Source organism: Ursus americanus, chromosome 6 (genome assembly GCF_024610735.1).
Source record: "Ursus americanus isolate L20-20 chromosome 6, mUrsAme1.1.p, whole genome shotgun sequence".
NCBI classification, from domain to species: Eukaryota; Metazoa; Chordata; class Mammalia; order Carnivora; family Ursidae; genus Ursus; species Ursus americanus.
Genome location: NC_142132.1, coordinates 54,228,358 through 54,239,837, shown reverse-complemented (window position 1 = coordinate 54,239,837; position 11,480 = coordinate 54,228,358). Strand labels below are relative to the sequence as shown.

At 59.3% G+C, this 11,480-nt stretch overlaps 1 protein-coding gene across 1 annotated transcript; it reads right to left on the bottom strand.

The window, feature by feature from the left end:
• Window positions 1-6,769: 6,769 nt before the first annotated feature.
• On the bottom strand, window positions 6,770-9,543 carry PRF1 (perforin 1). Its single transcript, XM_045783430.2, has 2 exons — window positions 8,919-9,543; window positions 6,770-8,027 (listed from the first exon to the last, which is right to left on the bottom strand). The coding sequence occupies exons 1-2, from the start codon at window positions 9,455-9,457 to the stop codon at window positions 6,899-6,901; spliced, it is 1,668 nt and encodes a 555-aa protein (XP_045639386.2). The 5' UTR covers window positions 9,458-9,543; the 3' UTR covers window positions 6,770-6,898.
• Window positions 9,544-11,480: the final 1,937 nt, after the last annotated feature.

Genomic DNA, 11,480 nt, shown 5'->3' with positions numbered 1-11,480 from the left:
ACACATGTCTGGTCCTCCGAACACTACAGTAAGCGCTCCAGAAATGTTGTCTGCTAGCGTTTCATGTGTGGTGTTGGTGAGGGGGAAAGAATGGAAGGGGAGAGGAAGGAAAGGCTGTGAGTCTCTCGATTCTTTCGGCTTGGAAAAATGCTTTACAGCATGGAATCACACCAAGTCCCCCTTTCCCCTGGGAGAGGGGTAGGCGTGGAGGGTATGATGTCCCCGCTGCATCACTGCCTCTGCCAGCGGCGGCGGGACCCTGGGCAAAGGTCCCCAGTCCTAGAGGGGCGGATTCCTGTGAATAGGGATGGGGGGGCGGGGCAGGAAGCAAAGTCATGTTCGGCTGGGGGCGGTCAACCTCATTGCAGGATTGTTGAGTCTCAGGGAGTTTGGGTTTCCCAGGGGAAAAGCCAGTGTCCTGCCAGAGAGCTGACGTCACTGCCCTTTTAAGAGGATGCTGGGAACCAGCTGTTGTGCAGACTCCCTGTGAGCCCAGATGTGCAGTGGGAGCCCCGCGGCACACAGATCCCAATACAGCCCGCAAAACAACAGCAGCTGTTGTGGGTCTGGCCGGCAGGGCTGTGTGTCTGGGCCTTTGGAAACAGAACGGCAAGCGGGGCTGGGCTTCTTCCCAGCTAGGGTAGGTGGTGCTCAGGGGGTGCGCCCAGGGGCACTGCGGGTGTTGGGGCCATCCGGCTGTGCCCAGTGAGGGCCAGTGCCCAGCCCCCTCCAGCTGGAAAGCGGTGCAGAAATCAGTGTCTAGCCCCTGTTTTATAGCTGAGAACCACGAGGTCCGCAGGGGAGGGGTGTTGCGTGATTGCAGCGTCCTGCACAGAACTAACTGAGGTTGAGACTCAATCTTGGATCGAAATCAAGGTTCATATGATCTGTCTCCGGCTAGTCTGGGTGAATGTGTGGCTGGGATCATTTCATTTGTGGCCAGTCCTTGGTGCTCTCGAGGGTCCTGCCTGTGATGGGGGTTGATCTCTTTTTGCGTGTGACACTAACCCTAACCATGTGGTGAGAATCTGAGCTGCGCCAGACCCGCTCCCCTCCCTGTCCTGCACTGTGCGAGGCCGGGCAGACCTCAGTCTGGCCCTGCCCGCGTGTGTTGCCGCTCGGGCTATGGAAGCCTTAGCTGGAAAAGGCCTCATCAGGCAGCAGGGTGGGGGGCGTGGAGAGGGATCCCATGAGCAGATTAAGGGGGTGGGTCTGCCCTTCTGGGGTCACAACTTGCCTAGGCCAAGTGGGCATCTGCCGTGCCCAGAGGAAGAGCTGCCCCCAGCTGGAACTGATTCAGTCGTGCCTGGGGCCTTTGAGAAGTGAGAGGCCTGGGTAGGTAAGAGTGAAGAGCCATCCGTCCCCGTCCACGAGAGGCTCTCATTGTCAGTGACAGAGAGGCGGTGGCCGGGCCAGCCCTTCCACCCGGCCGTGAGTGCTCCCTCTGTGGCAGCCTCCCAGAGGGAGGTGTGGGGGGCAGCCGTGGCTGGCTCTGGAGTCAGCCTGGTGGTCTTTCTGCCCAGCCATGTTGCAGACGGGACCAGAGATTTAGACACACCGAGCCCCTGATCCACTCGTAAGGCTGCACGCTCTGGGAAGACAGGTTTCTGTGTCACCTGACAGCTCACCTTTGGAGCCCGTCACAGGCGGGACAGCTACCTCTAGAGGTAATGAGCCCCCTGCCTGTGGGAGAGTTCAAGCACAGGCTGAAAGAGTCTTCGGTGGGTTCCATTCATTTATTTACCCAATACCCATCTAGTCACCCATTCAGTATTTTTCTTTTCTTTTTTTTTTTTAAAGATCTTATTCATTTATTTGACAGAGAGAGACAGCCAGCGAGAGAGGGAACACAAGCAGGGGGAGTGGGAGAGGAAGAAGCAGGCTCCCAGCGGAGGAGCCTGATGTGGGGCTCGATCCCAGAACGCTGGGATCACACCCTGAGCCGAAGGCAGACGCTCAACGACTGCGCTACCCAGGCGCCCCACCCATTCAGTATTTTTCAAGCAGCCAACTTACGCCAGGGGCTGGACTGTTGATTCCATGATGACTAGGATAGGAGAGCCCCGTGGCCTGACAGCGGGCTGTGACCTCGACCTGGAAACCAGGGAAGGCTTCCTGGAAGAACCTGTCTTGGAAGCTGAAGACTGAAGGTGGAGGAGGACTTCGGGTGGTGGAGAAAAGCTGCAGAAAGAGGAGGCGGCATGTGGGAAGGGCAAGAAAGATCATGCCCAGAGGAGGAGCGGGGAAGCTCTGTGAGGCAGGGCTTGGGGAGGGGCAGCTGAGAGTGAGGTCAGCATGTGGGTCGCATTAGGGGGTCTGAGCTTTATCCCGGGAGCCACAAGGAACCAGTGACGAGTTTTAAGCAGAGCAATGACATAGTCAGATGTGTGTCTTAGCTGGTGTTTCTAGAGGCAAACCTTGAGACAGGGGTTTACAAGCAGGTAGTTTTTGTGGGGGGTGATTCCAGAAAATACCAGTAGGGGAATGAGGGATTGAGACCGGAAAGGAGGCCAGCCAGGAGAGCATGTGTGGTCAAGCAAGTCACCGCTGTGGGCATGGGAGCTTCCCCCTGCAGGGGGACTCTGGGGGTCAGGATGGAATATGTCTGTCAGAGTTACCCCCCATGACAGGGCGGGAGCTGCAGTGTTTATGCGACACCCACCTCCCGTGGGCCATTGGGGGAAGGCTGCCTGGGATGGGGGGGCGTGGACACGCCGCCCTGGCTCTCCTGGCTTCCCCATGCGGCAGGTAGAACAGGCCTAGCTCAGGCCCTCAGGCAGAGACGTGGGGGCCGGCGCAGAGTGGGCCGAGGGAAGGCGGCAGGGTGCCGGCTCCACAGCGGCCATGGGCAGCAGACAGGAGCCCAGGGACCCGGGAGTAGCCCACAGCTCCCATGTCTGAGAGATGTTGCTGTGCCCCGGGGAGGCTGTGGTTATGAGCAGAAGGGGACAAATGTCGGGATGTGGAAATGCCCAGACCTGGGGGATTCAGGAGAGCTGTGGAGAGGCTGCCCAGCCTCCCAAGGCCATAAGGGCCCCTGCGCCTCCCTGAGGGCTCTCCCCACCCCCACACCACCTGTTCTCCAGCAGATCCCCCTCTGCAGCCTCCAGGGCAGTGGGGCTGTGCCCTGGAGACCACTCAGTGCGTTTGAAGGGAGAAGAAGGTGCTGTTTGAACTGCTTTAAAAAAAACCCAGACTGGGCTGTGCTCAGTGCCAGCTCCGAGTCCGAGGAGAGACCACTTGGACCTAGGGGGGCGATGAGAGAAAAGCAACGCAGCCTAGACCCCCAGCCTGAATGCCACGCCGCCCCCTGGACCTTCCTCCAAGTCCATATCTGTCTCCCCGTCAGACAGGCCGCCAGAGGGCAGGTGCCCTGCATGGCTAGTTTGCGGGACCTGCTTTACAGAAGGCGCTCCGGAACCATCTGCTCAAGGCTGGAAGCCGTGAATGGTCCCAGCCGTTCTGTGCTCCGTGCGCTTGGGAAGGGGAGGAAGTGCTGGGGCCAAGTGAGCAGCTTCTAAGGACGGATGGGGGTGGGAGGATGGTTGGGAAAGGGGACGGGAGTGTTGAAGCAGGGAGAGAGAAGATGGACGGTGTCATCAAGCCAGGGTTTTTATTTGCCAGAAAGAGAGGCCAAGTCTGGATAAAATCAGTAGAAAAAGAATGTAGCTGTAACCAGTGACCAAGGGGGGTGCTGTACTGACCCCCAGGTCCCTCCAGCCGAGCTGGGGTAACTCCGAGGTACGCGTTCTTCGTGTTCTTCGTTGGCTCTGGGGGCCCACAGTGGCGTCTTGCTGAATGGAGGGCCACCGTCCCTTTCCTGGCTCACTCCTCCTCTCCCCTGCTGGGCTTCCTGGGATTGCCTCTCACATAAATCACCTGTCTTCAAACCTTGGGCTCACCTCTGCTCCTGAAGGGACCCCACACCTGGGGCAGGTGTCTCCTACCGACAGACCGCATCACATGTCCTTTCCTAGTTGCAGGGGAGGTTGGGGAAGCAAGAGTCGGGGATTTTCAGCTGCTGGGGTGGGGGGAGCTCTGCTTTCCACCGGGACTCACAGGTACTGTTGTCATCGGGGCCCCTAACGGTCCTTTGGGGCTGTTACAACAAGATACCTCAGACCGGGTGACTTACAAACGGGAGAAATGCCTTCCTCTCAGTTCTGGAGGCTGGAAGCCCCAGGTCAAGGTGTCGGTGGATTTAGTGGGCCTGCTTTCTGTTTGTAGAGAGCACCTGCCCATGGGTCCTCCTATGGCGGAAGGGGCCTGGGATCCGTCTGGGGCCTCTTTTACAACGGCCCTCATCCCGCTCACATGCCCTCCCATAGCACCCCCCTCCTGAGGCAAATCACCTTGGGGGTTATGACTTCAGCCTATGAATTTTGAGGGGGCACAAACAGTCAGGCTATAGCTGAAGCCAATGGTATATTCAAATTGTAATAATTTCTGGAAGGATTGTTTATAAAGGTCTGTGTACAAAGGTGTGGAGGCTAGAGAGAAACACACGGGACAGTGCAGTAACTCAGGATTAGGACAACGGAGCTGCTGCCATCCCCGGGTCTGAAGGGGTGAGAGAGGGGGCAGTTGCCCAGAGAGAGACAGGCAGAGACCCCCTGGGGAGGAGCAGTGACCCAGCTAGACATGGCCACCTCACTGAGAGACCGGAGAGATGCGGACGCTCTAGTCTCTGAAATTCCACCCACCCCTCCGCCCCCGTCTCCTGCCCACTACAGACGGGTGCAGACAGATCAGCTCCTGGCCCGGAGCAGGGTGGGCCAGGGTGAGGACAGAACCTCAGGAGGGCCAGTGGAGGCCATGTGGCCCAGCAGGGAACTCCCCGAGCGAGCAAGGGGCCTCGGGCTGACAGTCTTCCGGTCTGTGCGGGGTGGAAGGGAAAATGTCACACCGGGTCTCGAATTAGGGCTGAGGGCGAGCTGTCCCTCAACAACACCTGCCCATTCCTCCTCCTCGGCCATCCCACACCTTTTGGCCCAAGGGCCTTTTTCTCTAGAGCCGTGTTGGTCTCTCCCAATGCTGGGGCTCAGAGACCTGGCTCTGCCGGTAACCTCTGCAACCGCAGTTACGCCCTCTGGGTCCCAGCTTCCCTAGATGGAAAGCCAGGAGGGGTAACAAGATGCCCTTTCAGTACCTGTTATGGAGCACTGACCTTCTAGAAAGGCTCGTGGCCCCCTTCCAAACAGTCTGAGAGGGGAGAAAAATGAAGAGTATCCTTCTGGGGAAACCAAGGCCCAGGGAACAAAGCGGTTGCTGGAGGTCACTGATCCTGCGAGCCCTTAAACAAGGCTCCCCTCTTTGGTCAGAGTGGTTCCCCGAGCCAGGCCTGCTTTCCCAGAGAGGTGCGGCCCACAGCCATGTTTATTTTCAATTAATGCAGCGGCCAGCGTGACCGTTCAAGATTTTTCTCGTGCTCTTGTTTGTGCCCGTGGCTGTGGAGGGAAAGGTGTAAGGACACTGGCTTCAACCAGCCTTGCAGGGCCAGCCAGTCCCTCCTGCCCGCTCAGGGTCAGTGTAATATGACTGCTGGGCTTTGGAGAGTACGGGTCCACACAAACCTCAAAGGCCTTAATTTGCAGAGAGTTTCAAAGAGAGGCAGGAAGCCAGGCCAGCAACTCCGAGCTGACGGCAGTGCCGCACAGCCCAATCCCGCCAGTTCTAGGAGTCTGCCCTAATCTCGCCACCCACCCCTGTGGGCCGGTGTCCCAAGCACGTGAAACAAAGACCATTTCATCTGATGGCAGAACCCGAGGCTCCGGGGCTGCATGCCAAGGCCAGGAAGCCTCAGACACCCGCTTGTTAGAGCCACTGCCTTCTCCCCTCCAACTGTGGGGGACCCAGGAGAGCTCTTCAGCCCGTCAGATGCGTTCTGTTGAAATGACGGCTTTCAAGCCTATGGCTCTGGATGGATTACGGCCTGCACACACATTCTCTTTGACTTGTACGTAGGTTTATTTTTACAAAGTGAACTGCATTGCCAACAAGTAGAGAAGTTAATTTGGGGTTTCTGGCTACTTTCAGAAATTCAAAGCCCTGCCAGCCTTCCTGCCTGGGAACGCTTGGCGGGGGCAGAGCTGCAGCCCCCCCCTTGAAAATCACGTGCCCTTCAGCTCACTAGAGTCCTCACCGTTCCCTGTGGCCACCTGGCTGGGAGCGGAATGCTGTTGCCTTTGACCCCCGAGTCTGTGCTGCTGTGTCTTGAATCAAGAGTTACGAGGGAAGTAAAATATTTTGGGTCCCACGTTTCCCACGAAAGTTGAAAGCGAGTCTGTTGATTCCCAGCCTGCTGCGGGGTGAGCCATCTGTCCTGCTGGGTAGGGTTGCTGATGTAGACGTTGGTCTCTGGGACCTTGTTTGGTCCCAGCCCTCTCCTCTGCCATGACCACCGCCACGACGGCCGCCATCACCGCACACGCATCAGTCCTCTGTCAGGCCGTGCACACACGGGGCAGGTCCAGATAGTCCTGGATTTGGCTGAGGGGCAAAGCTGGCTGGGCAAAGAAGAGAGAGCCAGCGGAGCGGCTGCGACAGGCAGGGTTAGACCCAGTGGGATGAAGAATTCCCCATGCTGGCAAGGGCTACGAGGGAAGGTCTTCAGCGACAGCAAGTTGCCTGGGAGGAAGGGCCTCCTGGCCTTCTGCCCAGCTCCTGACCCAGGCTGTGGCTGAGCTCATTTCTAGGGCTTGAGAACGTCAGAGAGCTAAGGCAGTTTGGACAGCGGACTCAGGGCTGACCTGTAAATTCAGCCATGTCATTGAAAAAAAAAAAGTAAGCCTCAGTTTTCCATCTGTCTAATGGGGATATGAGGATAGGTCCTGGCTCCCTCCGTGACACCCCCTTCGGTCCAGGCTGGGTCCCCCGGCCCTCTCAAGGCCCACTGCGCTCACCACACCGGCCCGCTCCGGTTTCCTGGAGGCGCCCCCAGAAGACCGTGGGGGGCATACTGCAGGCAGGTAGGCCCCTCCAGGTGAGGCAAGCACTTGGCCTGGTAGGAGAATCTCAGGTGACCATGGTTCAGGTGGCATCTCACCTCATGGGAGCCAGTCTGTGCTTTCTGGTCACAGGTGCCGAGGAGGTCGTCGTCCCAGCCATTGTCTTGGTCCCAGACCTGCACCCTCAGGGGCCCCCCCGTGGACAGGAGCACGTCCCCGAAGTCCAGCCGCATCATCCACTTGGGGTGGTTGTTGTTCCACACCGTGTTGGTTCTCAGCTCCTGGCCTCCGAAGAAGACTTTCAGATAGGCGTCTGTGGCGGTGAAGTGATCTCCCCACAGGTCTGCCGCCTGGAAGTTCATAACCTCCAAGCGGGCCAGGCCCCTCTGCCGGGGGCAGCAGTCCTGGTTGGTGGTCGCCGAGCTGTGGCACACACACTGGCATGGGTTGTGGGGGCTCTTCCGCTGTCCCGGGGGGCAGGGCCTGCTGCAGTCCTTCCAGCGGGCCCGGTCCATCACGTACTTGCTCACGGCCTGCCTGAGCGCCTCCCGCCGGGGGTCCTGGCTCTCCACGAGCACGTGCAGGGGTTCCAGGGTATAGTCCACCAGGCCGGGTCTGTCCAGCAGTGAGTTCATCCAGGCTGAGAACTGCTCTGGCCCGGCCTGGGTCCCAAACAGCAGGTCGCCCACGGAGGTGTGGTGGCCCCCGACTATTTGGGAAAAGCGTTCCTGGTAGGACTGGTGGAAGGAGGTCTCCATCTTGTGCTGCTTCTTCTTCTCCTCACAGGCCTTGAATTCTGATGACGAGCTGGCGCGGCCACTTATGCTGACCTGGGCCTCGACGGCCAGGCAGTCCTCCACCTCGTTGGCCGTGAGCCCGTCCAGGGCCAGCTCACAGGTGCGCAGGGCAGTGAGCACCGAGATCCGGCCGCCCAGCTCCACGGACCGGATGAAGTGGGTGCCGTAGCTGGAGATGAGCCTGAGGTAGTCAGCCTCTGTGGAGGTGTTGAAGCTGGGGGGCAGGTCGCTGAGGGCCCTCTGGAAGTTGGGGTGGAGTGGGGGAGAGTGTACCAGGTGAAAACTGAAAGGGGAGAGAAACATCAGATGGGCCAGCAGTGGTTCGTTTTCCCCATTCAGCCACCCCTCCAGGCTGCCTGAGAAAACATGTACATGACAGAAAGAGACCTTGAACCCAGGCGGCCTGGCTCCAAGCCCAAGCTCCGAACCGCCGAGCTGTCACGGAAACCCATTCCGTCCATTGCTCCTTGGTGACCTACGTATGCTGCATTTCTGCTTTTCCTTTGCAAAGTAAACTTTTCTCTTTCCTTTGTACTTTCTAGTTAGAAAAATGATGATACGACACTGATGGTGACCCTCTAGCTCTGGAACCCAGTCCTGTGGCCTTGTGCGTCTGTCCCCTAGATTGCGCTCCTGGCAGCTCTGGCCACAAGGCAGGAGGCGCCCTGTCGCACTGTGGGAGAAATCAGGGTGGGTGACTTGGGTCCTCCATGGAGACCATGTATTTCTGGGGTGTGGGACCCAGGACCCTGAGGAGAGGGGTGTGACTGCTGCTATCTAGCACTGTAGCCCAGCACAGAGCCTGATACAGGACAGACACGATTGTGGTCAAATGGGTGAATGAGGCCCAGTGATGGGAAGTCTCCTGCCAGGTCTCCTGCCCACAGGACAGAGGGGACGGGGCCCCCAGTAGATCCAAATGGTACCATGTTGGGGATCTCAGCACAGCCGTGCTTGCTTCTCCCCACCTGCTCTCTCCTGGGGCTCTTCCTGTTCAGGGGCCCCAGGGAGGAGGCCTGAGGGCACCGTGCCACCCAGTGTTCAGGAACCAGGGTTGTGTAGCCTGCTGGTGGACGCAGCCTCCGAGTCCCCACCCTGCCATCCCAGGGCTCCTGGAGCACGCCGAGTTTCCCAGCCCTTTCTCCGCGCCCCTCCAGCCCCCCGCCGTGCTCACCTGTAGAAGCGACATACCACCAAGTCAGTGGTGAACCTATACTGGTCCCGGTGGCTCTTGTGGGCAGCGAAGTTGGCCATCTCGGAGTGCGAGCCGGCCACGGTCACCTGCACATTGACGCTGGGTTTGGGAGACACATCCAGCCCCACCCGCCAGTCGTTGCGAATGTTGCTGGCCGCCTCCCTGGCCACGCCGTCGGTGGAGCTGGCCTTGGCCCTGACCACTTGGCGCTGGCAGCCTGAGCCCTGGGCGCGCCAGCCGGTCAGTGCCAGGGGCAGGCGCTGGAGGGCGTCCTCCTGCAGGGCATTCTGGCAGAGGGTGCAGGTGCCGTCGGGGCGCAGGAAGCTCTCTGTGTCCACTGGGAAGGAGCCCGAGCGCCTGAGCGTGGTCACGTCCACACCCTCCCCGGCCAGCGCCACGCCAGGTACGAACACGCGGTTGTTCCGGCACTCATTGCGGGTGGCCGTGCGGCAGGGTGCCGGGGTGGGCGTGGGCAGCAGCAGGAGGAGGAGGCCCGGGAGGAACAGGCGGGCGTCCATGGAGCTGCAGAGACGGGGGGCGGGGGGGGGTGTCTAGGCTCCGGAAGCTGTGGGCAGAGGTGTGGAGGGTGAACCATCATGGCATATGGAATGGAGGGGGAATGAGATACCTCGTAAGTCACTGAAAGTCAGAGCTGCAGTGGCCTGTACAGAGCTGGCCCATTCCCCACCTGTACAAGGGGGCCCAAGGATGGGAAGCGATTTGCCAAGGATGGGAGGAGCCCCTTGTTAGGATTTCATTATTTAAGGCCTTACGGGGATCCAGATTGATGGCTTTGTCCCCAGGATCACAACTGCTGCTGGTGGGGAAGGGGCTCTGCACACAGAAGAGGGGGCAGAGCACAGAAAGAGCAAATTTGGGGAGGGATCTGGGACTCTAGAGAAGCCTGGATTCTGGAGAGGTAGCATTTTGGGCCCCAGAAAAAGCCATGCTTTTCCCACCGCACCTCTCTCATTCTCTATCTGTCTGCCCGTCTCCCATGAAGCTCTTAACAGAATTGGGAAAGAAATAATGCGTTGCCCTTATAGTCCCCACCTTCCCGTTGGGGTCCGCTCTCTGAGCCTCACGGGAGAACAGCCACCCAAATTCCAGACTGGAAACTGCGCACATGCCTCTGTCCTTGCACCCGTGCAGGGAGGACTTCACGTTCCCTCTCCAGATCTCCTGGTGCCCGCGCCTCCTCGGCTATTCCCTGCCACGCCCTGCAGAGTTCCAGCAGCGCCGCGAGCCACCTGTTGCCTACTGTTGGGCAACCGTCGGCTAGAAATTTCTTCCCTATTTTGAGATGGCTCTGGAGCCTCACAGGGACCTGTTTCTAATCTGGAGTCTCCACACTCTACCCCTATCCAAACTGGACTCCTTGGAGCCCCGTCCCTTCCAGCACCTGCCAGGGACCGCAGCTTCTCTGCGACACGGGCGGCTGTGGGGAGCACGAACCCCTGCTTTCTAGCCTCACCCGAAGGACTGACTGGGTGGTGGGATTCCAGATGACACGCTGGCCCGGGGAAGTAAATAGGAGAAAGCCCTCGGGTCATCCCTCTTAGGAGGCCAGCATGGTGTGTAACCTTAATCCACAGAGCTCCCTCTCTATCCCGGTCCTCATCATCTGATCTCCCAGGGAGCTTGTTTCCAGCTTTCTTAAAGGCTTTCCCTGTCCGCATCTAAAGGGACCTTACAGACGATGCCTTATAACGTTTCCACTTTCTCTATGAGGACACGGAGGCCCGGAGCAGGCGTGAGGTCACCCATCGAGTCGGTGACAGAGCGCAGCCTCGGGTCACAGCACTTCCTGCTCCATCAGGCTCTTCCCCGATGGAGCAGCCCCACTCCCGGGCCTCTCTGTCCCCACCCAGGGGCTCGCAGCCTCCCCGACGCCCGCCTTCTCCCTACCTGGAGTCCTGTGCGGAGATGCCCTACACAGACATTCTCTCCCCAGAAGACGCTCCCGAAATGGTGGTGTCAGCCCCCAGCAGGCTCACCACACAGCTCATCACCCAGGCCACTGCTCACATCACTTCTGCTTCCTGCCCCGCCCCTCCAGCTGTGGTCGTGGTCCCCTCCGCTCTCCCCCTCCCACCAGCACCCATCCTGTCCTCACCTCCTCATCCGGCCCTTCTGACAGCCCTCCAGGAAGCAAAGCTGTGAGGGCCAGAGTCTCATCCCACAGCAGAGCTGCCTGGGGCACGGGGGCCTGGGCTGACAGGTGAGGCTTGGTGTGGCGCACACAGGGCCTGGGGACTTTGAGATTCAACTCTGGGGGTGATGAGCGGGCCAGCAAGGGCAATCCCCCTGCTTCTGATCTCCAGCACCACGTGTGTGAGACCTAAACGGTGGCACAGCTCAGGAGCTCACTGCCTGGGCTTGGGCCCGCTCGGTTAGGCTCTAGCTGTGTGGCCTGGCAAGCTCCTTTAGCCTCTCTGGGCTTCAGTTTTCTCAGCTAAAAAGGGGGATTGTAACAGCGTAGACCCTGCAGGTTGTGAAGAACGCGAGAGTTACTATGTGTGAGGTGCTTAGAACAGCCGT